General features: G+C 39.1%; 1 protein-coding gene across 1 annotated transcript in view; it reads left to right on the top strand.

Moving 5' to 3' along the window:
• Positions 1–8,629: 8,629 nt before the first annotated feature.
• scara5 (scavenger receptor class A, member 5 (putative)) overlaps positions 8,630–27,797 on the top strand; it is a 94,663-nt gene continuing 75,495 nt past the window's right edge. Inside the window, exons 1-3 of the mRNA XM_072678235.1 lie at positions 8,630–9,018; positions 19,929–20,047; positions 26,720–26,851. Coding sequence (XP_072534336.1) covers positions 19,936–20,047; positions 26,720–26,851 — 244 coding nt within the window. The 5' untranslated portion in view covers positions 8,630–9,018; positions 19,929–19,935. The remainder of the gene's footprint in view (positions 9,019–19,928; positions 20,048–26,719; positions 26,852–27,797) is intronic.

Here is a 27,797-nt window from a genome sequence, read left to right on the forward strand (position 1 = left end):
GTTATTACCATGGTGAGATCTTTTTGAGATCTTTCTGAGGCCTTCCGAACATCAAAAACATTATTTTTTTTCAATAATTAGATTTGTGTCTTTAAAAGGGCAGAAAAACATTTTTGCTTCAAAAGGTAGTCCAACAAACTATTGATTCATGGGGTGTTCTTAGTTTTTCACACATAAAACCATTGCATTCAAATTTCACATATCAGTCCACCAGGTTTGCCTAATAAGTGTATTTGCTACATGCAAGTTGTAAAATATTGGGTGTATGTGCAACTCTTGCTGTAAAGGTTCTTCACATATCAGACATTGCTTTCACAAACATGGTTCTTCATGAAACCAAAACTTGTTCTGTTATAGCACTGTTTTATAAGTGTACAGTAGAAGAGATTCACACTCACCTTCAATAACATGGAGCACGAGCAGCAGATACCAACACAACTGCATTCTTATTGAGTTCTAAAAACACCTTCCTATATCACTACCACATCAACACACTCCCATATACACATGCTAAATGCTCTGACACACACACACTCTACACTACTACGTCAGCACTGCAGAAAGCTACATCCTCCCTTAAACAATCAACATGAAACTAACCCACACATACCAAAAAGGAAAGAGTCTTTCTCATGTGTACGTGAGCTAGATATAGAGATGCAGTACTTTCCTGGGTGTTGTAACATGATTTCCTCTTCTTTTTTTCTTTCATCTTCTTTTTTAGCAAATGCCAAATCCTTTAACACCAACCCACAGAATTGCATTTAAATACCATGTTATAAAAGTATTAAAAATAAAATAAATACAGTTACGCACACAAACACAAATGTGGCAAGTACCAATGTACAATTAATTGGTTCAAAATCCAGCATGCATGCATCTTATTAAGTGTAAGCATGACAGATTCTGATGACACTCGGAAGTGGAAATGAAAATGAAAATAAGTGAACAGATCCTCTACCTTTCTGCACATTTTAGCCAAATGGTTTTCCTATTAGAAAAAGAATATATTAGGAAAAAACAATGTATTTAATTTGCTATTCTTTTGCATATGTCAAATTAATTAATTTATTTTGTAATATGTTAGGCTAATAAACAGAAATGTAATCCTGCTTTAGAATGTCAACTTAGGTAAAATTTTGTGCATTTCTAGTCATTTAATTTAGTCAAAGTTTCTACCATGTATTGGCAATTTTGCTTCTAGCATGAAATATGTAAGCAACATTGTTTATCAAAAAATAAAGCTAGAATTAAATATTTAAAACCAAGTTAAATAAACAATTAAATTACTTTTTTAAATTAAAATTCTTTTTAATTAAATTACAATTCTTACAGCAATCTTTAAAGAAAAAAAAAGGTGATTACATATTTTTTTTGCAGTGAAAAGGACACACTCTACACATGCATTTCTAAAAAGCTAGTTCTGGCCCAGTGATCCAAGCCTACAACTGCTTTGTAAAAACATTTTGTGCTACCATCACAAATGACAGTTTTAAAGCAATGGGAGCCAAAAAAAACAACAACAACAACAACATAACGTGACACAAAACATTTATTTTGTTTCTAAAGCTATTTCACAGTACATTCACTTCTATGTATACACCAGAGCACTATATAAAATGTAACAAATCATGTAAATAATATAATGCAAGAACAGGAAAATAATACTTTCATAAAATAACAATGGAAGATTTTACAGATATGTACAGTACATTACACACTGGACCCATTTTTAGTGGTCATAGGCTCCCTCTAGGGGTGAGAGAAGGAACCACAGGAAATACAACCTTCTAAGTGGAGTCAAATAATGCTTGTGTGAATTAAAAAAAAAAAAAAAAAAAAAAAAAAATATATATATATATATATATATATATATATATATATATATATATATATATATATATATATTGAAATTTGGCTAATAAAAACAACTGGAATTAAATGCTATGGTATGAAGGCATGGTGCCATCTGGACAACATATATAGGTAATGCACATACTGTAAATTTCCTAGTCCATGGTGGTCATTCTGAAGCAGTGAAATCTTCCCTGATAAAGCATGATTGTCCACTCCCTGTGGAGAAGTATTATTATACCCCTATTTGTTATGTTTGATTGATTAGAAGCAGTGTCTGATAAGTTTGCACAGTGTAAATAGAGTTAACATTATTATTTAAAAAAAAACAGAACTCAAGGACCTAGATCTAAGCATCTGATTGGCTAGGCAACTTGTTCCAGAATTAGTCTCTCCTCTTTCTGAAAATTGTTGTCTCCTTCGCCAAGGGTTTTTTTTCTTCTTTTTGCTGCTTCTCTCTTTGTGCGTGTGAGTTTTGCAATTTGTCCGTTGGTGTAGCAGATCCTCTGCCTTCCCGTGGCGTGTTGGCGAAACACTCTGCAAGAAACACCAGGACACACAGCTTTCAGTAACGCACAATAGGCCCCAAAACATACTTGACAGCAAAGAGTAACAGCCAAAACAAACAGCCTCAAATTTAGTGCATGTGATTGAGTTATCGTATTTGGAGAATCTTCATGTCAAAAACAGAGAGATGCAGGGAGAGAAGGAGAGCGTCTGCTCAAGTTGCTTTCATTTTCTTTCTTTCTTTCTTTCTTTTTTGTGCATCGTAAGATGAAGTGTAAGTGAGGGGGCCTTTTCTGGCTGTGTCAATTTTCTTTTGGAGAGGTGCACGCATCGAGTCTGTGTGACGCTCAGGATAGGATAGGACAGGATTTCACTGCGACTCACACCCAGTCTCTCTATTTTTCTATTATCTATCTCTCTAGCTTTTCCACTCTTTCTCACTTACATTCTCTCTCTGTCTCACTGTCTCTTTATGGCTGAGAATACTGGCCTCTTCGACTGAGAGCCTGCTGTCACTTTCATTTGGGCATGGCCCAATTGTGCATCCAGACACAGTTATATAATTTCCTTCAGCAACAGACAGAAGACATTAAATCCACACTGTTCCCTCTGATTGGTCAGTACAATATTATCTCATACCTCAAAATTAAAAGATTGATGGAAAACCAGCCTTAAATAAAATGATACTGTCTTTATCCTAGTGGCATAAATACAGGGGTGGCTGTGCAGTCTGAGCTTACTCACTTGCCAGATTTCTAACTGATCATTAAAATATGTCATTAAATATGTTAAAGTCATTATGTCATTTGTCTTCCACTATTATGATTCAGGGTGGACCCAAAAGCATCGAGCGCCTGCATTCTTGTGTCTTGTATTCCAACCTTTGATCACCACTGATGATCACCATCACCACCACCATTGGTCATTTACCGTTGCTCTTTCACACTGGTTCTACAATAAGGATTACTCTGCTTGACTGTTTCTCCAGATAGTTATGACTCACCTAGCCAGTTACCTTAACTGCTACTGCCTAACGGATTTGTACCTCTCTACATATAAAATGCATGTGCAAAGTGTGTCTGACTGTAGGGGAGACAAAGAGCAAGAAACGTTCATTCATTCATGGGTGTGTTTTTTTTCTCTTCTCCTTAGAAGTGGGGAGTGTAATTCACTTTTACTCCACTGCAGTAAATGTAAGTCACGTTTTAACCCTACTCCCTACAGGGGACACATGCACTTTTACAAGCTGAGAGATACAACAGAGTAGCAATGACAGAGAGGCAATTCTCTCCAACTCAGAGGTGCATTAAAAAATGTTTAATGCTGTTACAGGTAACAATGCTACAATGCTAATTGCTGTAATATACTGGATATTCCCAGTTAACGTTTGGTTTAAAGTTTGGTTTAGCCACTTACAAATGAAAATTAGTCATTTAGCTGCCTTCCAACGCCCAGTCAAGGAACATCCGGTTTCAAAACTGCTTGAAATACTAGGGTTAGGGTTATATCTTGGGTTTTAAATCCAGTTGATGGAAAGTATCTTACTACTCAGTGTAATGTCTCCCTCTGCTGGCCTTAGTAGAGAGCTCATGCACAGGTCCTTCCTTCACCTGAGCTCAGCTAGAGGCCACCCCAAAACAAGATTAGTATAATATTTAGAATGAGGGTGGGGTTCAGGTTAAGTTTAGAGATTTAGTTGGGTTTAGAGGGTCATTTTGTATGTAAAGGTAATATTCAATCATTTATAGCTCATAATTTTATATTCATATATAAATGTTGTCTTTTATAGCTTCTGCGGTTTCCTGTTTTAAATCTAAAGGAGATTATCTGGAAAGGTATTAAGGTCTCTGTTGTTTATCAGCCTCTTACTAGCATAGATATCACTGAGGTTCTCCAATTCCTCTTGAATCCTGAGGAGAAGAACGTCTCGTAGGAACTCCTGCTGGAACTTGGGCTCCACCCCCAACTTGCTGAGCTGTTCCTTTCTCATTCTTGTGAGGGCTCGACCTGAGAGAGATCCGAATGCACTCAGCTTCAGCGCTCTACCTGACATCGTTTTAGTTTAGCATTTTTGTATTTTACAAACAAGCAATTGAATGCAATCAATTCAGTATACAATCAAAATGGTACCTGAGATGGCATGCTTGGCTATTGCCTGCTGTAGAGCTCTGGATTGAGAAGGGTACTGTTCTCTCACCCAGTCGAAAACTTCTGCCACCGTCCAATAGGACACTCTCTTTGAGGAAGCCATTATAAGTTGCTTACTTCTAAACCTGTCCATTGGGGGGGGGTGGGGGGGGGGGGGGGGGGTGGGGTAATTAATGCAAACCAGTGATATTAAATATGCATATTTTTCAAACATGATGAAGTCAAGGGAATACTGTTCAATCCAGAATATATTTTATATACAATGTACAAGTTTCAAACTTAAAAATGGAGTTTAACGTTTGAGAGCTGCCAAGACAAAACAGCTACCTGTGCCATGCTTGTTTTATCCTGCCAAAGTATTGGAAAGGAGGGAGGGAATCCTTTTAGCAGAGGATAGAAAAATGTTAATGAGTAATGAGTTCAGACAAGGTTAGTTCCAGAGACTTGGTGCCTAAAGGAAAGCACAGCCCTACTATAAGCCTCGTTCTACTTGTGGAGCATGGCAGCTGTTTGTTGCCCGAGACACATTTAGCTGCAAAGTCTTGTTTTTCCTCTAATCACAAGCTCTGTAAATACAGCATGATCCACATAAATACATTACTCTTTTTGGATTGTTGTCAATTTACTGTTTTATTTCATATGTTTATATTATTATATTATATTATCTATTATATTTGGGCTGCATAAATGCATGAGCGAAAGACAACACAGCATTGTTTGAAGTAAATGTATTGTCTCGTCACCATTCTTTCTTTGTGTGTAGCATTTTGATATTTCTATAAAATTCCATCTGCAATAGTGAGGCCATTGCTGTCCTTTGTCTATGAACAGCCTGTCTTATTGCAAGGCCAGCAGATTGAGTAATTGTTAAAAAGACAAATTCCAGATGTATTATCAGAATCTGTGACATGTTTTCACTAAATATGATCATTTAAATCAGATGTCCTAAATATATGAACAAACACAGTTGTCTAGTCCCTGTACATAAGTATTGCCAATAGAATAGAGCATAGGACTCTCTGTAGCAGATCTACATAAACCTATTTCCACCATATCTAAAGGCAGATGTGGGTTAGAGGGGTATAAAGCCCCCAGCATTGAGCTGTGGAGCCCTTTAAATAGTGTAGCTTAGCTTAGCCTGGTGCATCAAAACAAGCTAAAAAAAACACAGGACATTCAAAGCTGCTTTCACAGAACTAGACTAAGCCTAAAACAAGACTGAACTAAAAAGATGTTCAATAATAATTCACACACTGCTCATTTAGTCCAAGACCAGGCCTAATCTAGACTCAGTCTTTAGTTTTTTTAGTGCAGAATCACCTACCTTGTTCTTCTCAGGCAGACATAAACGTCAAAGCTCAAGCTCTCAAACTCAATAAATCATAGATTTGATCTTTCTCCTTCTCCCTTTCTCTAGAGACCACCCCTTGTGGAATGCACACACAAGCACACCTGTGGCACGTGGCGGCTTGAACTGGGCATGTAGGGGCAAGAAAAGGAGAATACTCTGTCCAGAACAGGGCCCTTCTTTTTGGAAACAACCCTCACAACACAATAACATTGTAGCAGGGTAACATTAGCAAGTTGCATCAAGCAAATGTTATCTAAACAGTCACAGATTGTACTATGTAGAACATCCCTATATTTTGGAGATTTACAAGCTGATTCCTGACAGACATGACTTCAGATACTCTCCATTTGAAAAATCAACAGTCATTCTCCAGAATCATGCCAATCACTTTTACATACAGTGTGTGCAGAATTATTAGGCTAGTTGTATTTGAGAGGATTTTTTTTATTATTGAACAACAACTATGTTCTCAATCAACCCAAAAGACTCATAAATATCAAAGCTTAATATTTTTGGAAGTTGGAGTGGGTTTTTTTTAGATTTGGCTATCTTAGGAGGATATCTGTTTGTGCAGGTAACTATTACTGTGCAGAATTATTACCCATCTCACTTGTTTATTTTCACCAGGTAAACCAATATAACACAACATTTAGAAATTAACATTTCTGACATTCAAAAACAAAACCAAAAACAAATCAGTGACCAATATAGCCACCTTTCTTTACGATGACACTCAAAAGCCTTCCATCCATAGATTCTGTCAGTTGCTTGATCTGTTTACGATCAACATTGCGTGCAGCAGACACCACAGCCTCCCAGACACTGTTCAGAGAGGTGTACTGTTTTCCCTCCCTGTAGATCTCACATTTCATGAGGTACCACAGGTTCTCTATGGGGTTCAGATCAGGTGAACAAGGGGGCCATGTCATCATTTTTTCTTCTTTTAGACCCTTACTAGCCAGCCACGCTGTGGACTATTTGGATGCATGTGATGGAGCATTGTCCTGCATGAAAATCATGTTTTTCTTGACCGATACAGACTTCTTTCTGTACCACTGCTTGAAGAAGGTGTCTTCCAGAAACTGGCAGTAGGTCTGGGAGTTGAGCTTCACTCCATCCTCAACCCGAAAAGGTCCCACAAGTTCATCTTTGATGAGACCAGCCCATACCAGTACCCCACCTCCACCTTGCTGGCATCTGAGTCGGAGTGGAGCTCTCTGCCCTTTACTGATCCAGCCTCGGGCCCATCCATCTGGCCCATCAAGAGTCACTCGCATTTCATCAGTCCATAAAACCTTAGAAAAATCAGTCTTAAGATATTTCTTGGCCCAGTCTTAACGTTTTATCTTATGTTTCTTGTTCAAAGGTGGTCGTTTTTCAGCCTTCCTTACCTTGGCCATGTCCCTGAGTATCGCACACCTTGTGCTTTTTGATACTCCAGTAACGTTGCAGCTCTGAAATATGGCAAAACTGGTGGCAAATGGCATCTTGGCAGCTTCACGCTTGATTTTGCTCAATTCATGGGCAGTTATTTTGCAGTTTCATTTTACAAGGCTTATCACACACTAAGGTGTATTACTCAGTAACTAAGAAGGGACTTCTGAGGAAACTGGTGTGGCTATTCCTTTCACTTTTGGGTCACTGGTGGACCACAGGCTTTTTTAGATGTTAATAAAAAAAATGTTAATTTTTTTAAATAAGAGAGCAGATATTTGTTTTACATTTTATGGCATTTAGCTGACGCTCTTATCCAGAGCGACTTACTCATATTACAGAGGCAGGGCAATGCAGGGCAATGCAATGTCTTGTCCAAGGACTCTTATTGGTGTAGCGCAGCATAGCCACCCAGACTGGGAATCAAACCCCAGTCTCCCACATGGTATGCTAGCTCACTGGCAGGTAGTGGTGTGATTGGTGTGGCGCAACAGATAACACCACTACCTGCCAATGAGCTACCACACCATGTGGGAGACTGGGGTTCGATTCCCGGTCTGGGTGACTGTGCTCTGCTACACCAATAAGAGTCCTTGGGCCAGACTCCTAACACTACACTGACCCACCTCTGTAATATGAGTAACCTTGTAAGTCGCTCTGGATAAGAGCGTCAGCTAAATGCCATAAATGTAAATGTAAATGGTGTTATCTGTTGCACCACACATCTGTTGCAGTCGTTCTTCACTTGACCACAAACCTTCCAAAAGAATGCTCAGGAAACTGTAGAAATGGTCATCTAAAATAAATCATTAAAAAATCACACAAGGAAATTACTAGGGGGCTGTAGATGGATGTGTCCTTTGATTAAAGTGGTGCAATTACATACTTTTCACCTTTGCTCAACAGCAAATCAGATAACTAGATTGCCATAAAACACCACCCCCACCACCGCCAAACTAAATAAGCCCAAGGCGCTATTGAAGCATGTCCAAACTTGCATACACTTATTTGATGTTAGACTTCCATATGCTGCCGACTGTAGTAAAGTACAAAACACTGTGGTCAACTTAACATTTGGACACTTTTGGAAGAAACAGCATGGGTGGCTCAGCTGGAAATGCCTTTGACTGTGATGAAAGTCAATTAGATTGCAGGGGCCGCACTGTTTAGGACTGAACTGCAGTGGCTCTTCATCTCCAGTAGAGGTCTTACAATCACTGACATCCAACAAGCCCAAACTTTCTGAAGTCCGAGCTCTCTCTCTTTCTCCCTCATCAGCAGTGCGCTCCTCTGTCTGACACAAGTGGACATGTGAGCCCTGGGTGAAGTGAAGAGGTGGAGGAGGTGGTGATTACAGTGACTGCGTGAGGAGGTGAGGACAGGCTCAATGTTTACAGACCTGAAACCAGTGGACAGCGGCACACGGACGCGGGGACTTAAAGTTTTTGGAGGCGGACTTTTTGGGACTGGCCTGGCATCAAAGAACACCAAACGACAGGAGACTTTAATCAGCCTCTCTCTCTCTCTCTCTCTCTCTCTCTCTCTCTCTCTCTCTCTGACTCTCTCTCTCTCTCTCTCTCTCTCTCTCTCTCTGACTCTGACTCTGACAAGAAGAAGGTGAATGAGGAGAAGCTGCTGTGAGTAAGCGGACAGCAGCAGGAGAGCAGCTCTGCGTGATGTTTTGGATGTTTTGAGCATCATCTCAGCTGAAGAGACTTCTCAAGGTGGGTGTGATGGACTTGCTACTTGGGAATTTGCTCTGGTTTTCAAGACAGTCTGAGTGTTGTTGTTTTTTTCAATGTTGTGTTGCTCCAGTTATAATCCGCATCTCTTTTGGACGGCTTGTTAATTATGGCTTGTTAACGGTTATCGTGAAATCTGCCGTGGATATACCGAAGTCAGAGAGCTGTAATGTAACCATATAACGAAGCATCAAATATGAATCATTTTAGTCATAATAATGCAGGACGTGCAACATTATATTTAATATCCAAAAAGTTTTTTTATTAAAATTTTGTGTTCGATCTGAATGGATTTTTTTATTATTTAGTATTTACATGAATTCCAGAATTTCTTAGTATTTGTGTATTAGTGATTTGCCTTTATGACAGTGTGTTTAATAACACTTGGACTGAAGGGAAGATTGTGCATCCAAGTTTGTGTATTAGCTTCTGATGAGCTGATTGGATCCTCTTGAGAGATTAGAGAAGACAATATTTGATGTATTAAAACATGGTCAGACATTTGCTTGCATTTTAATATTTACATCGAAATTCAGCATTTACATTGTCTATATTTCCTATGTTTAAATTCCCCGTAAATGTCCAGTGTTTTCTTTCAGTGTTGTCCAATCAAGGAACTTTTACAGTGCTCACATTACACTGCTCACTGAAAGAACATGGTATAGGCTCGCTCCTTTTATAGCTGTCTGTGTTTGATGTCTTCTGTCTCTCCATCACATGCTTGCTCGGGTTATGCAATGCAGGTCATGCGTGAGTTCTACTGAGTGGTGGGACAAGGGAAGTGTGTCAGTGTGTTAATGTGCTGGCTTGTTGTTTTTTTTTTTTTTGGTTGTTTGTTTAGTTTTGTGCTTTCAGAGGGAGTGTGCACACACGCTCACAGAGTGCCACATATACAGACATACAGACAACTGCAGCACACATACAGATGCCTCTTACACACACACACACACACACACACACTCGTACAGTCCCTCTACACAATCCCACTCAAGAAGATGCACGCACCAAGAGGCCACTGCTTGCCTTGCACAAATAAACAAACATGCACAGGAAGTGCGAGCCTGTCTTTTTGCTGCAGCAAACAGAACCAGTAACCCTGCTGTTCTCCTGTAAGGTGACTGGAGAGTAGAAATGGCACATTTCACCACTTTGACTTTTCCAGCACCAATACTGAAACCATGAGGATTGGCCAGTGCAGAGACCGATCCTAAAAGCTTTACAATGAGCTTAGATGTAAAGCACCTTGTGCTGCTGACTTGTAATTCACTCGCCTACTGTCTCACTCATGCATAGCAAAGGTTCAGCTCAAGGGGGTGCTATTTATACTCAGACAGCTTTTGAAATCAGTACTTAATTAGCTTTTCTGTTTTGTATTTGAAAAAAGTGCTAATGCTGATCATTCTCATTAAAGAAATCTCATTAAAGAAAACTTCCTATCACAGAAATCTGAATTTCTCTTGGTTTAGTGGAAGAAAGATGTTTGTTGATTAATAATAATTAATTAATTGTTCATTTTAGAGCATACTGTTCACTCTATAGTCCGTACAATCCAAATATGTAAATGAAGGTGCTAAAACAGCCTGTTGTGAATGTGGAATGTTTCTCTGGTGTACTAATTTACTTATCTCCGCCTATTCAGCCGGCTGCAGTGTAGCCCTGCACGTTTATATTAAAGTTAGAAGGAGTCTTTCAGCTCCGAGAGCTTCGTGAATGAGTAATTCTAAGAGATTGGAAAGTGCATTGCAGAACAAGTCGTCTTCAAGGAAGACATCATGTACATAAAAAATGTAGAAAATAAATAAAAAACATAACAAATTGACTGAGTGTCAAATGCAAAAATTGTAGTCTTACGATCGTCAATCTCCAGTTCAATTCTGTGCAACCCTAATTCGAATTGTATCCAGATTAATTTTTGAATTGAGAAGGGGTGCATGCATAGCATACCCCCCCCCCCCATCTCAAACACCTAGTTTTAATGGTTTCCATGTCAAATGATAAAAATCGCTAAAAAGGTTTAGGTTTTGAGAGATTCTGACTGAATTGAGAAAAGAGAGAGCATTTATTGAGAGTATTATTGAAACCAGTATACCACCCTTACATTTAAGATCTTTTAGTTCTACATGGTTTGAGAGTATCCTTACAACTTTCCATAGCAATAATCCTCAGTTGAGAAGATCTTGCTTACAAACACTTCTGCTTCCAGCTTCAGAAGGGCTTTGTTAATTGGTAATTAGTTAAATAGGGTGTGGTAGAGCAGGAAGGGCACCAAAGAAACGCAAAGCTAAATGCTACTCTAGGGAGCCACTGCCTTTGAGCATCCCGATTAGTGATAATGCCAAGCGTGTCCTCTCTTTGAAGTGTTTTGGAAGGTTTTTTCTGGCCTTGGTAGGATCTCATTTTGGCCAGAGACGACGACTGTGGTGTTTTCTTTACCTCTTCACCCTGTAGACAGCTCCTCCACACTTTTTGCCCAGCACAAAGATCTACGACTGCTCCATTAAAATACACCACAGAACTTCACTGGGCCTGTGCACTTTCTTGGGGTCACACAGGTCAGATGTTCTCCCATAGCCCCTGTTTCCTAGCACCGTGTATGTATGTGTATTAGTTTGTTAGCATTTCAACCCACCAGTCTCCTAAATGTCACCGCTTACTCACAGCACTTAATGAAAAAGCCGGTGATAAAGCACTTTTTAATGACTTTAATAAACAGATGCCCCACCCAGCACATCTTTCCTCTTCTGGAAAGGACAGTGCATCAGTCTTATTAAGGGCCGTTCAAACTGGCGAGTAATCACTGCACTGTTGTCCCATTTGGCCAAGAGCAGCTCTGTCTCCACAGAGATGCTGCCGCTCCCTCGGAATGCATGAAAAGTGAGCGAGCTCTTGGGATTTATACAGCACTCTTTAATCAAATGCTTTCAAGTGGTACAGGGATAGAATTTCCTAGGCCAGGCAGTTTACCTTCATAGGTGAGATGTCTTGAAAATGTCACAATAAAGGAAAAGGAAGTAATAGAATATAATTTGTTAACTGGGATCAGATTATCAGAGATCAGAGATCAGATCAGTAATTTTTTGATCCGCCATCTTTGTAGAATATGTTATTTGACCCATTAGCTGTTGTAGAGCAATGTATTTTATCCACCATCATCGTAGAGCAGCGTTTTTTGACCCACCATCGACCCTTGCAGAGTAGTGTTTTTTTTTTTTGACCCAGCATCCTCGTAAAGCAGTGCATTTTGAACCACCTCCCTTGTAGAACAGTGGGTTTTTTTTTTGTTTAGTTTTTTTATCCACGGTCATTGTAGCAAAATGTTTTTTTATTGACTCATCATTGTTGTTGCAGAGCAATGTTTTTTTGAACCACCACTGGCCTAGAGCAGTTTTTTTTTTTTGACCCATTATAGTCATTGTAGAGCAGTTTGTTTGTTTTTGCTTTGGACCCACCGTCATCATAAAGCAGTGTTGTGTTTTGTTTTTGACCCACCATCATCATAGAGTAGTGTTTTTGTTGGTCCGCGATCATTGTAGAATATGTTTTTTGACCCTTTATAGTCCTTGTAGAGCAGTATTGTTTTTTTGTTTTTTTTTGTAAAACCACCATCATCATAGAGCAGTGGGGTTTTTTGGTTTTGACCCACCGTCATCACAAAGCTGTGTTTTTTCCCCCCCCACCTTCATCGTAAAGCAGTGTTTTGTTTAGTTTTTTCACCCACCATCTTCGTACAGCAGTTTTCTGTTTTTCGTCACCCAGTGTTGTTGTTGGGTTTTTTTTCACCCACTCTAATCATAAAGCAGTGGTTTTTTTTGTTTGTTTGTTTTTGACCCGCCATCATCGTAGAACAGTGTTTTTGGACCCACCATCATCATAGGGCAGTGTTGGTTTTTTTTCCACACACTCTCATTATAAAGCAGTGTTTGTTTGTTTTTTTTGTGACCCACCATCATCGTAAAGCAGTGTTTTGTTTTTGACCCACCGTCATCGTAAAGCAGTGTTTTGTTTTTGACCCACTGTCATCGTAGAGCAGTGTGTTTTGACCCACCCTCATCGTAGGGCAGTGTTGCTGTTGGTTTTTTTTTCACCCACTCTAATCATAAAGCAGTGCTTTGTTTTTGTTTTTGACCCACCATCATCGTAAAGCAGTGTTTAGGTTTGTTTTGTTTTTGACCCACCATCATCATAGAGCAGCGTTGTTGTTTTTTTTTACCCACTGTCATTGTAAAGCTGTGTTGCGTTTGGTTTTTGACCCACCATCACCGTAGAGCAGTGTTGTTAATTTTTTTTGACCCACCATCACCGTAAAGCAGTGTTGTGTTTTGTTTTGTTTTTGACCCACCGTCATCATAGAGAAGTGTTTTGTTTTGTTTTTGACCCACCATCATCGTAGAGCAGTGTTGGTTTTTTGACCCACTGTCATCGTAAAGCCATGTTGTGGTTGGTGTGGCACAACAGATAACACCACTACCTGGCACTGAGCTACCACACCGTGTGGGAGACTGGGGTTCAATTCCCAGTCTGGGTGGCTATGCTGCGCTACACCAATAAGAGTCCTTGGGCCGCCTCTGTAATACAAGTAATCCTGTAAGTTGCTCTTGATAAGAGTGTCAGCTAAATGTTGTGTTTGGGTTTTGACCCACCATCATTGTAGAGCAGTGTTGTTGGTTTTTTTTGACCCACCGTCATCGTAGAGCAGTGTTTTTTTGATCGACCCTCATTGTAGAATAATGTTTTGTGACCCATTGTACCATTATAGTTGTTACAGAGCAGTGTGTTTTTTTTCCACCGTCATCGTAGAACAGTGTTTTATTGACCCGCTATTGTTGTAGAGAAGTGTTTTTTTTTTGACCCACTGTCATCCATTGATCTTAATTTTCTTAACAAATAGGTGAAACTATCTGGTGGGTTCCAAACATACAGACATTCTAAATTCGTAAGCATTAATATGCAGTTTATATTTGGAAGCTCTAACAGCAGGTTATTCCTGAATGTGTATAAAGGCAGACTGCCTGGCTTGGCTTGATTTTATACACATGTGGCAATGGGACTGAATGAAATGCAAAGAATTCAGTAATTAAGATGTTTTTCCCAATACTTTTGTCTATTTAGTGTACCTTTTGTGTACATTCTGGATTTAAGGACTGCCATTTAGTTCATAAACGCAATGTGCTAAACAAAACTCCTTATCACAGAGTTCAACCTAAAAAAATGACAATTGAAATGGTCAAATGAAGTTTAATGAAGCTGCTTTACAGTTGAGGGTTTTTTGTTTCACCTGTCTAACAATAAAAAAGCCATTGCTGTAATATGACTAGGTTAAAAAAAATCCCATTGCATTCCGGCATAGGCCTCCATCAAAAAGAGTTACTCTTCTACTCTGTGTGTAGAATGTAAAGGTGACATTTACAGGGGCCAGAAGAGAAAGGAATCATGGCTTCTGTTCTGTTTCTTCCCAGGTGGCTTTTTAAAAGTACCCACTGGCCAGACGCCCTATTTGTTTAAGGTGTTACAAACAGCTTAGTCTAGTTGACCTAATGTTACAGTTTCATCAAACTGGACCAGTTACCCAGAGAAATTGCTTGTTTCAACCTTGATAGTGGAAGTCAAGGCTAATTTGCTCCTTAAGTTCTGTGTTTAATCCCTGCTTTTTGGAGCGTGACTCTCGCTGGCCTGCAATGTGTGTACTGACAGTGGGAGAGCGATGAACGCAGTACACAGCAGCCTGTAGGGCAGTGGCTGTGAGGGGGAACAGGACACTCTTTATTGGAGTGCCGGAATGTGGGGAGCTTCAGCTCACTGACAGCTGCTCTGCTTAACCTCTCTCTCTGTTTTTGTTGTGTCTCTCTGATGTATGGCACTAGATGGCAGTACTGCTGGAGAGTAGTACAGTAGCAGCATTCCTGCGCTGTGCTGTCATAACAGAGCTGCATGCTTTGTCACACACACACACACACACACACACACACACACACACTGGCCATCAAACTTAAAAATCTTGTTATTAATAGTAAACACTACTAAAAATAATATTATTACTATTAGTAATAATATTACTACTACTACTAATTTTTGTTAATACATATTGTACATCCATTATCACTACTTGTACCACTTCTTGTACAACTTCTACTACTAGTAGTAGTAATAGTAGTACTAGAACTACTATAAACTTTTTTTTTCTAACTATAAACTCTTACCACTACATATTGTACAACCACTATCACTACATGTACTATTTGTATTATACCTAGTACCAGTACTCCTATTAATATTATTATTACTACTACATGTACTGCTTATATTAGCACTAGTACTATTGCTACTACTTCTACTACTATAAGTACTAATACTGCTATTAATACCACTTTTACTTTTACTTGTACTACTACTACTCGTGCAACTATTTCTTTTATACTAGTACAACTACTAAACTACTAATAGTACTAATACCTCTCTTAATATTATATACTACTACTATTATTTTATTACTACTGCTACTACAACAACTACTACGACTACTACTACTTGTCCAACTACTAGTACCTCTAGTACTACCGCTTCTACTACTGCTACTACTTTTACTACCAATACTACTACTAGTATTACTACTAGTAATTCTACTACTACCTCTTGTACTACTGTTATTAGTACTACTATACACTATATACTATACTACTACTACTGCTGCTACTACTATTACTACTACTACTACTACTATTTTTACTACTACTACTACTACTACTACTAAATAGAAAGCAAAGCACATTGTAGAGTGATACTCTTGCCATTGGGTCAACTGTAGCATGTCACTGTGACCTGCAGGCCTGCATGTATGTTCTGTTCAAAACAACCCCTTAGACCAAACATTCTCATAGCAAAAGCCACTCACACCCTGCCACAAAATTGCTCTCTGAAAGCCACTATTTTATTGGATCATTGAAAGCAGTTTTGAGTGTTGTTCATCATGTTGTTTTGGGTTTTTAAAGCCAGTGGACATGATTCATGTCCAATCACTGGATCCAAAACACATGGCAATGAATCATGAAAATCGCAACTAGCCTTATTTAGAGTATTGTGTTGCTTTGCAAAACGTGTGCACTGGTAATGTAACAGCACACAGTGCCAAATGTTTACAAGTCTGATTGCAATTATGCTACTGATTTGAGGGATGTCATGTGGGTAGGCTGGCAGCGGTGAGCATTTTCAAGAAGGCTATGTCACTTTAGCCTGAACATTTGGACGAGAGCTGCGTCGAAGGGAAGTGTCTTAATGTGTGTCTGACGCCAAAGAGCTGAAGGCAGACTGTTATGAGACTCGGTGCGCCAGTTCTTGAGTGGCTTTTGGAAGTTGAAAGTCTGAAGTGGAAAGCCTCATTAACTTGAAACACAGTTATGATTTAACTCTTTACAGGGCTCTTGTAACTGGAATTTACCAAACATTTACGTTTACTAAAACATTCTTGCCCAGTCCTTGTTGTACAGTTACAGAGAAGACTTTTTACATTAGGCAGTTGGTTGGAAATTGACTGGAAAGTTGAATCACCTGAGTAGGTTTGAGTTCTGCTCAAAGACTTCAAATGTATTTCTCCAATATGTTCATGTATTTTTTTACTGCAGTGTATTCTAATTCTAATTGATGACATGAATGTGCTTTATCTGCGCTCTTCCTATCAGACTATTCAGAGGAAGAAAACATCAGCTTTCACCATCCATGCCCTTAATCTTTTAAGATTCATTTTGAGATACTAGATAGAATAAGTAGATATATTTCAGATGTGATACAAACGTGATTATGGATGAGCACTCTCAAAGATAAAGCTGCTAAAAATAGTTCTTTGGATGCTAAAGAAGAACCACATTTGGTTCCCTAAAGACATTTTGGTGGTATCATAATATATTATTTGTATTAAAAGTCTTCTAGGGTATTAAAAAGGTTCTACTACAGAGTCACTCCAGAGAACCCTGTTTTCCTCAGGCACTGAATGGTAGATCGTGTTATTAGTTATTAGTTATAGTTATTAGTTTGGTTATTTGTTACGTAATTCAAAATAACGAGGAGAAAAAGGATAAGAAACATATACAAAGTAAATGACATGATGTGGAGTTGAATTTCATGAGGTTCCATGTGGTTCTATTATGCGAAGTACATTAATACTGAACAGTTGAAACATGGTTTCAGTGATCTGCCATACACAAATACATTAGGCTTATGTTTTTTATTTGTATTGGGTCAACTCATCTTGTCTAACTTTAGTTTATGTGTGTGATCATGTGTGTTATGAGCGTTTTACAGTGGCTTTAAACCCATTAGAACTGGGTGTATCTGGGCGTAGGCATACTGTATATTTCATACAGTGGAATCAATGGTTTTGGTTTTGATTGGCAGAGCTTTTTCCTGTGCTTGTGTAGAGAGGAGGGTCAACGAAGATATTCTTTGAGCTCATTCATTAATTTTGACCTACAAAGCACTCACAAAACATTTCTTACACTCTTTGTTGATTATTTTTGGGAAGCTCTGAATATGCCTGTTCTGCTGAATGTCGCTGTTGTGATCAAAATCCTAATTAACAAGTAAATACAGATCACAAGAACTGTATACACAAAGGCCAAGATATGCCCATGGTTATTTACAATAGATACCGTATTGGTTGACAATAATTAATTATTGTCATATACTAATAATAAATAAGTGATTATAATTACCTCATTGATCATTATTATTGGGTGTGTAATAAAGATGGGTAATAAAGATGGTCAGTGGTACATTTACATAAAAAGAAAATATGTAGTAAATAATTAAGCTCAGAATAGAAGTGTTTCACACTTTTTTCAGTGAAGAAATATGGCTATGCCCTTAGTATACAGCCAATATACTAAGTTGTCCCTCCATATACAGACAAGTTGTAATGGTTTTTATTTTGAACCCGTTCATTCTGGCCATTGTTCAGTCCAGAAGAACAATGTCCTGAAAATAAGTAAGCCAGAGAAGATTGGTAGGAATGGAGAGCTCAAACAACATTTTTAATTTTGTCTTTTTGGCTGCTTTCAGGCCGGCAAGAAGCCCTTTTTTGATGCATAGAGAATAATTCTGCAGAGTAATCAAGTAAGAAGTTAGTCCAAGGTTCTTTGTGTATAGATATTCCCAAAATATTAGAAAGAGTATCTTGAACATGGGACCAAAAAGCACCCACAATATGATCTCAGTCTAGAAAAAGAAAAAAGAAATACCAGGCAAAATGTACTCTTCTTTCAGACCCTTCTCATTGAAAATATCCTCCAAGATGTGTAAACCTTGGTTAGACCAAGCCTTGTATACAAACGTTTTTTTGATTGAGGTTCTCTACTGTATTTAGGCATTCTACTAGTGTAGATGAAAGGGTCTCCCATAATTGTTTCTTTCTCTTTCCAGATTCTAAATTAGTGGGTGACTATAGAAGCAAATGTTTTAAGAGGTTTCTTAGGAACCCCTACTGGAGTCTAACAGGAAGAACCATGTTGGTTGTTCCATATAAATGTTTTAGTTAGGTTCCTTAAAATATCTATTAGGGGGTGCTGCAGGGAGCATTGAAAAAAAGAAAATGTATTCTAGGCAAAACTTTATTTTTTATTTTGATTGTAGCTGTCCTACCATGCAGAGCTAGACACAGTGGGTGCCACCTACTGAGATAATTTAAGATCTTGCTTAAAACAGAAACAACAAGTTTCTTGTTGTTTGTGATAATGTTGGAAAAAATGCCCAGGAAGGTAAAATGTTTGGTTATTGGAATTTGGAAGGGAATAGTGTCAATACCTGTATTTGCACTCTTGTTCAAAGTTAGCAATAAGAATCTATTCATATTATAATAGAATCTATTCTATTGATATTCTATATCAATTTACTTTTATAGGCAGAAAGCTTGCAAAATCTCTCAAATGGTTTTAAACACTCAGAAGTAAAGTCAGTAATATTTGATATACAGTGCAGGTGAGATTGTATGAGGTGTACTCATACATGTGATGGGAGATTAATTAGATTAACCACACTCCCTGTGTCAGTGGTTCTAAAGATAAATTAAATAAATATGGTGACAAAAGGCACCTTTGACATGTACCTCTGCCAAATGTAAATGATGGGGAGATCCTGGATATTTCTGAATGTTCCTGTCCTGCATCAGATCCTGAATGAAATTTCTGAATGTTTCTGTCCTGCTTTAGACCCTAATTTTACAGTCCTGCTTCAGCTCCTGAACAGCAGTTCTGTCCTGCTTGCACTGCTGGATAACTATTCTGAATGTTTCTGTCCTGGTTTAGGTGTTAAATTAGAGCTCTACATGTTTCTGTTCATCTTTAGACCATGATTTTAATTGTACAGTCCTAAATGATTCTGTCCTGATTCAGCTCCTGAACAGCAGTCCTAAATGATTCTGTCCTGATTCAGCTCCTGAATGAGAGTCCTAAATGATTCTGTCTTGATTCAGGTCCTGAACAGCAGTCCTAAATGATTCTGTCCTGATTCAGCTCCTGAATGAGGGTCCTAAATGATTCTGTCCTGATTCAGCTCCTGAATGTCTGTTCTGACTGTTACTGTCCTGATTCAGGTCCTGAACAGCAGTTCTGATTTTTTTTGTCCTGGTTCAGGTCCTGAATGACTGCTCTGACTGTTACTGTCCTGATTCAGGTCCTGAACAGCAGTTCTGAATGTTTGTGTCCTGATTCAGGTCCTGAATGACTATTCTGACTGTTACTGTCCTGATTCAGGTCCTGAACAGCAGTTCTGATTGTTTGTTTTTTTGTCCTGATTCAGGTCCTGAATGACTGTTCTGACTGTCACTGTCCTGATTCAGGTCCTGAATGACTGTTCTGACTGTTACTGTCCTGATTCAGGTCCTGAATAACAGTTCTGCTCTGCTTTAGGTCCTGAATGGAGAACAAGGCAATGTACCTGAGCACCTACGAGGAGCGGGACAACGGCTCTTTCTATGAGGAGGGCTATGATGGCCGGAACCTATCCAAACTCAACCTCTGTGAGGAAGGTAATAAAGCACTAGGCAAACTGAGGAGTGTGTGTGGTATGACCACATGGCAACAAGTCATTTTCTTTTGTTGTTTTGTCTGACTGCAATAACAAAGTTCACTTTATTCAGTTTCTTTGGGAAACCAAAGACTTTCTGTGTAAACATGAATTATGTGGTGTGTTTTTATCTGATCACATGCCATAATGTTACTGTCTGTACTTTTGTTTTCCCACAAATCGCATGGTGAGACCTTGCTTCAGGAATGCTATCACAGTGTGTGTTACATTCAGTATGTGTACACAGCAACTTCAAGGGGCAATGGAACTGCATTCTGCATTCTACTTGCCTGTGTTATTTCCCAAGATACTTCATCCCTACTCTATCCTTGGGTTCCAGAGTTTCAACTCGCTTCCATGAATGGCTTGTGCTTGACATATATTTCATAATCCGTGCCGCAAAGGGTTAAGGGTATACAGCTTATTTAAGTTCTCTCTCTCTCTCTGTCTCTGCGTAAGCTCCTAGCAGTGTAGCCTCGGTCAGGAAGTTGCTGTGGTCGCCTGGTAGGCCCACCCTTCTAAAAGATACACGCTTAATCATTTAGACTAACAGTGTTCACACAACACCTGCTCACAGAGCTGCAGGAGGTGGAAAGGGTCACTGAGCCTGCTGGGTAATAAAACAGCCTGGTCACTGTGAGTGTGGAGTGCTGACAACAGGGCCGCTGGACCCGGCACAGGGAGCTGTTTGAGCTGACTCTGTTATATATTCCTGACTATATCTGAGCAAAGCAGCGGGAGACAGCAAGTGTTTTGACAAGTGTGAGTGGAGCTTTGGTAGTTTAAGAATGAGGAAGAAGGATAGTATTACTGGAGGCCTGACAGTTTTGATTCTTTTGTTATGATTTTGAATTATTTATTAAAACCTACTCTGGACATAGAAATGTGACTATAGAAACTATACTCAGTAAAGGGATATAAAAACAGGCCATTAGATAATAACCTGACAGGGTGGAACTTAGTATAAGACATAGCGTGCATAACAGTGGATGACAACACTGCATTCCCTGTAGCAGAACAAGACTTAATTCCTCGGCTGGACAACTCAATTACAAAAGAAAAATGAGCAAGCCAGTGGCAACAGTGGCAAAGAAAAACTCCCTCAGATTGAGAAGAAGAACCACACCAAGCACACCATGCTACACCAATAAGACCATGAGCAGGACTCCTAACACTACATTGTCCTACCTGTTATAACAAGATTTGAATGATAGTCGATCTGGATAAGACTGTCCACCAAATGCCAATGTGTGATACTGAGAAACTGGTGAATCTAAACTCAGTATTTAAATATTCAGTTAAGTATTACAGATTAGTGTTAATAAACCATATGAAAGGTATCCAGACATGACCTTTACAACCTTTAAAATAGTGCAATTAGTAGTTTATACATTATCTTTTTTTGTAATTATACCTTCAGTTGGCCTGTCACAGTTTCTGGCCCTGACAATTCTCACATCGACTCCGTTGACTCTAGGAACTCAATTTCTAATAATGCAATCCAGTTATCTGTTCTCCAGTTCTCCAGTTCTGACAATATTCACACTATACACAGAAAATCATATTATGAGGTACTTTCTCATGATGTATTTTAGTAAATTGCCTTAGCCTACCTTAGCATGAGATTAACATGAAATAATACAAAACACTTCATTACAAATGATGCCTTTATAAATACAATATTTATGAAAACCCATTTTTTAGTATTCAGTGGCAATGTAAAAAGATGTGATATGATGACGGCAAGTCATTTTGTAGTATTTCTGTTGATTACACTTTGACATAGTGTAACGAACAACTGCCAGATTCAGTTGTTAAAGTGAAAAACAGCAAATATGGAGAGTTTTTGTGTGACAGTGTCTTTATGGAAATGTATGTCAGTAGTCATGAAAGGCTTGAAGAATTTATGTCATGTATCTTTATGAATGTTGCCTTTCAGTAATATTTCACCACATATGAAGATGAAAATGAACATAAAATGTGATAAACAAGCAAAAAATCAAAACTGCAAAGAATTCTAGATAGCCCCACTTCTCCACTGCTACAATATTTGCATTATTTAAGGCTGAGTTATATACGTAAGCCTAAGTAAAAACTTGATATGATATATAATAATTTTGTAATTTATGGATCAACAGTATGTTTAGCTCCATAAATGCTGGTACTGGTATCGACCAAAATATGCTTATATAATTTTTACACAGCTTTTCTTTTCTCCCATGCTCTACTCTTTCTTTCTCCCCTCTCGTGCTCTCATGAGCTCATAACATGGGAATAAACAGCATTAGAAATATAATCTCCCTCTTCAGCCATCTCCCCCTTCCTCCCTCTATGACTCAGCCTCTAAAACCCCTCTCTGAGTTCAAGGACCAGCATAACATCCCTCTTATAAGTTCTCTGTGTCCTTGGATTCACACACTTATGACTTGCCCTGCAGCTCTGGCCACACACAGCTGTTATTCTTCTTCTGATGTTTTTTTTCTATTATTAAAAAAGCATTTCCAAATGAAGGGCCAGCGTGAAGGTGACCGCTCATGTTTATTGATTGTTAGGAGAGTCAAAGGCGTGCACATTTCACAAGACAACACCTAATCCAGTGTTGGGAACGTTGTGAGCTAAAATCATTTGCAGGCGGCAGTTATGCTGGCTTTATAAGCGTGTTTACCTCCGCACTCTTTTAAAGCCATAATCTGTAATGCGAGCTGGAGGCTAGAGAGAGCCAAATGTGTCATGCTGAAACACTGCCGTCATGTGCAGGTTACATAAACAGCGAGCCAATATGACGCTGACACACTCTTCAGGAAATCACTGAGGGCTGTCCTCCTTAGGGGACACACTTCACAAACACACACATTCCTGGAACTGGTGTGTAAATAACTTCCTTGTAGACTTGCTTGATTAGTACAAGGCCTTAGGCTTCAGTTCTGGCGTTAGTGATGATCGATTTGCTAAACAGAGTCACGGTTCTGTGGCTGAAAAGCGTGATGTTCTGCATTAGTGCAGCTCAGGGCAGCCAGAAGGTTCCAGAAACTCCTTTGGGTAGATGTGTGGAGACAGCTGTGTTTTTCTGTGTCATGGTGAGGGTCTGACAAATCAGCATTAGCTCTAGCGACGATGTTTACGGTGGGCGGAGAGCTTATTCTGTGTGTGTGTGTGTGTGTGTGTGTGCAGACGGAGCCTCACAGCAGGCATGAACTAAGGAAAGTCTTGAGCTCATCCCCATTCATGATCTCACCTGCTGATGGAGAAGTCAGACCCAGCGTAGTGTGTGTGTGTGTGTGTGTGTATAAGTCTGTACTTGTGGAAAATAGATCATGGGCTATCTTCTGAACCTAGGGTTGGTTGCGCTAGCTCCATGTAGGCGGTGTAAATATTGCAAACATGCAATATTGTGTAAATATTGCATGTTTACACAATATAAAATCAGATTGTATCCACCTATAGTAGCAACTAAAGACCAGCTAACTTTACTTTACTTGAATGTTTGATGATGATACATCACCATAGTAACAAGTGCATTTTCTATTAATTTTCTGACCAGTTTTTGACCAGTTTCATAATTATGACAGTTTTTACCCAGTACCCAAGTCTTCATCTATCACATGATGCTACCAGGACCGAGAGGGTAAATCTCCACCTCAAACTGCCGCCGACACGATATGACTAGAGCTCAACGTGCTTGGAGGAGAGCACTAACAAGTTGTTAGGTCAACGAACAGGCCTCTGCTCTAGCCAGTATTCACGTACAGAGAGCGACTGCGTCTTTTTATTTTTAGGACTCCTATTCACAAGTTGCTGTGGTATTGCTGGGAATTTAGCTCACTTAGTAGTGCTTTGTGTGGCGCAACAGATAACACCTCTACCTGCCAGTGAACAATTACACCATGTAGGAGACTGGGGTTCGATTCCCGGTCTGGGTGAGTATGCTGTGCTACACCAATAAGAGTCCTTGGTTAAGACTCCTAACATTACATTGGCCCTCCTCTATAATGCGAGTAACCTTGTACGTTGCTCTGTATAAGAGCGTCAGATAAATGTAATTAATGTACACTTTAATACTGAGAAACTGGTGAATCTGAATAAAAAGAATTCAGTTAAATAGGGAGAGCCCATAGCACTATCAGGGACTGTACACACTCCATTGGCACCATCGAACCGACGCTACAGCCAGGCTCTACTGTACTCTTTTACTTTCTATTCTTAGTGTTTTTCTTTTACTTAAATTTAGTGTGCTTAGTATGTATATATATATATATATATATATATATATACAGTCATGCCCGAAAGTATTCATACCCCTGGCAAAGTTTGACTTAAATTTACTTTTATTTAACCAGAAGTTATATTTTTGCCTTGAAACGACACAGGCATCTCCCAAGAGATAACACGATGATGTACAAGAGGCATCATTGTGGGAAAAAGTATTTCTCAGCTTTTATACACATTTGAACAAAAAGTGGCATGTCCAAAATTATTCATACCCTTTGAAAACTGTCACAGTATATGGGAAAATCCAAAGTTCTATACCATTCCAAATAGTCCAAGCTGTTTTAAAGCATCCTAATTACCCTGATTCATTGGGAACAGCTGTTTTAATCAACTCAACAGGAGAAAAACAGCAGCTCTCTGCAGTTGGTTTGTGGACAGTCATGGCTAAGACAAAGGAGCTCACTAAGGACCTGCGGCTGTGCATTGTGGCCGCTCACAAGTCAGGAAAGGGCTATAAAGCCATATCAAAATGTTTTCAAGTTCCAGTGGCTACAGTGCAAAGTATTATTAAAAAATACAAGAAGTTCCGCACTGTGGAAAATCTCAGAAGATGTGGTCGGAAGCCAAAAGTGACACCTGTGCTGTCTAGGAGAATAGTGAGAGAGGTGAAGAAAAATCCAAGGATCACCACCAAGGCCATCCTGGTGAATCTGGACTCTGCTGGTGGCGACATCTCAAGGCAGACAGTTCAACGGACACTGCACACTGCTGGGTTCCACGGACGCAGGCCAAGGAGGACACCACTTCTCCAGAAAAGGCACACAAAAGCCCGCTTGACCTTTGCAAATGCTCATCTGGACAAAGAAGAAGACTTCTGGTGTTCTGTTTTATGGTCAGATGAAACAAAAATTGAATTGTTTGGCCACAATGATGTGTGCACCATTTGGCGTGAAAAAGGAGAAGCCTTCAACCCTAAGAACACCATCCCCACTGTCAAACATGGTGGTGGGAACCTAATGTTTTGGGGGTGTTTTTCAGCCAATGGACCAGGGAACTTGATCGCAGTAAATGGCGCCATGAAAAAAGAGCAATACATCAAGATTCTCAACAACAACATCAGGCAGTCTGCAGAGAAACTTGGCCTTGGGAACCGGTGGACATTTCAGCACGACAACGACCCAAAACACACAGCCAAAGTGGTGAAGAAATGGTTAGCAGACAAAAACATTAATGTTTTGCAGTGGCCCAGCCAGAGTCCTGACTTGAATCCAATTGAGAATCTGTGGAGGGAGCTAAAGATCAGGGTGATGGCAAGGAGACCCTCGAACCTCAGAGTTGGAGCTCATCACTAAAGATGAATGGGCAAAAATACCAGTGGAGACATGCAAAAAGCTGGTCAGCAATTACAGGAAGCGTTTGATTGCTGTAATAGCCAATAAAGGCTTTTCTATTAATTATTGAGAAGGGTATGAATAATTTTGGACATGCCACTTTTTGTTCAAATGTGTATAAAAGCTGAGAAATATTTTTTCCCACAATGATGCCTCTTGTACATCATCGTGTTATCTCCTGGGAGATGCCTGTGTCATTTCCAGGCAAAAATATAATTTCTGGTTAAATAAAAGTAAATTTAAGTCAAACTTTGACAGGGGTATGAATACTTTCGGGCATGACTGTATATATATATACATACTAAGCACACAAAATTTAAGTAAAAGAAAAACACTAAGAATAGTATATAATATTATACTTATCCTGTTTCACTCTTTTTATAATAAACTGCAAAGTAAGAATTTCATTGTACAGTGTAACTGCTTGTTTCTGCTGTGTACATGATAATAAACTTTTGAATCTTGAATCTTGAACCTTGGATCTTTCCAACAGTATTCCAAATACATCACTGTGTGACAGGCAATATGAAATCACAGGCCTGAATTGCATTAAATTGTTGTAGTATTTAACCCTCACTTAACCCTTTCATGCCAACGCTGGGCAGCCAGTCAGAGGATTAAATACACCGTCCAGCAGATCCAATGATTGGAAGGATTTAGTTTGAAAATGTATGGATAGCATTTGCTTGTTCAATTTTTAATCTTACTTTGAAGACACACTCTCAAATAACTGATCTAATGTTCAGTCATGTCAGTTTGCTAAAAACTGTTGTTCCACACTCTCGTGTTGTTTGGATTTATGTACATCAAGCTGCACTTTATATATAATTGAAGCACCTTTGTGCTTGTATTTTGTAGAGAAGGTCATTGTCTTCGGGTAAGAACAAGAATGTTTACCAATGTTTACCAATGTTTCGGAAGCTATTTCATATCCTCGCTATGTTTAGAAAAGCATATCGTGTATCACAATAGCAAAATTTGCCAATGTTTTCGGAAGCTATTTCATACCCTGTTTGTGTTCCTCTGTTCTGCAGTGGGGTCCGGAAACCGCAGGAGAAAGGCAGATAACTGCTGTGGCCACTTGGACTCACTGTCCGCTATCAAATATGCCATCGTTTCCCTCTACATCCTGGTCCTGCTGAGCATATTTGGCTTGTGCATCGCAGGTAAAGACCTTATCATTGTCTTTCTCCTTCAGCTTTCTCTCTATCTGTCGCTTTATTGCGCTCTGCTGGTAAAACAGAAACATGACACAGTATCAAACATTCTGACACTCTTCAGGAGACAATAGAAGTCTTCTTGGGTATCTCTGAACATTTTAATAATGACATATTAAATGTTGAGTATTGAAATCATTTGGAATAGTTGAAATGAGAAGTTGTTTAACACCAATTGTAATTCAATTCTCAGTCTTATCAGTGCCTGTGAGCCAATATGCAACTGCTGAGTGACTGATAAATGTATTGCTCATCTAAAGAAAGAATCTCCAAAAGGGTTGTATAGGTAACACCCAGCACCATCTGCCAAACTCATACCAGTAGGCCGTGTGAAAGAACCCCTTTGTTTGGCCAGTGTGCCGACGTTGCTGAGTGTGTGTCTGTGTGTGTGTGTATTTCACCATCCAACATTTACTAAAAGAGCACGTCACTGACTTTAAGTGTTTTTGTGCCCGTGTTTTTGAGACTACGTAACTGGACATGGTCAAGACCTTCTGTCGAAGTGTACATAATGTCCTTGCTAAAAAGGTTCTCTGACTGGGATGCCAGTCTCTTTTTGTTTCTGTCTCTGTCTTTTTTTCTACATCTGGCTTCACTTGCCTATTTTTGACTTTCAGCCCTGTCCAGAATCACTTTAGTAATTCCACCAAATCAGGCTTTTAGCAAGGCACAGAGTTCCCATACAATTCCATTTGAACACTGCAGGGTCTTTAAGGGAGAGTAAAAAGTGATAGTTTGGCAAACATTTTAATTCCACATTTTTCTCCCTTACCCTAAATGTAGAAGAGATGAGACAAAAAGTACAGACACTGCACATAGTCTTCAAGGTGGTTTCTTTTACTACTAGATCAATATTAACTAATATCTGCCAAAACCTGACAGTATTATCTTGTGG

Source organism: Salminus brasiliensis, chromosome 1, assembly GCF_030463535.1.
Source record: "Salminus brasiliensis chromosome 1, fSalBra1.hap2, whole genome shotgun sequence".
NCBI classification, from domain to species: domain Eukaryota; kingdom Metazoa; phylum Chordata; class Actinopteri; order Characiformes; family Bryconidae; genus Salminus; species Salminus brasiliensis.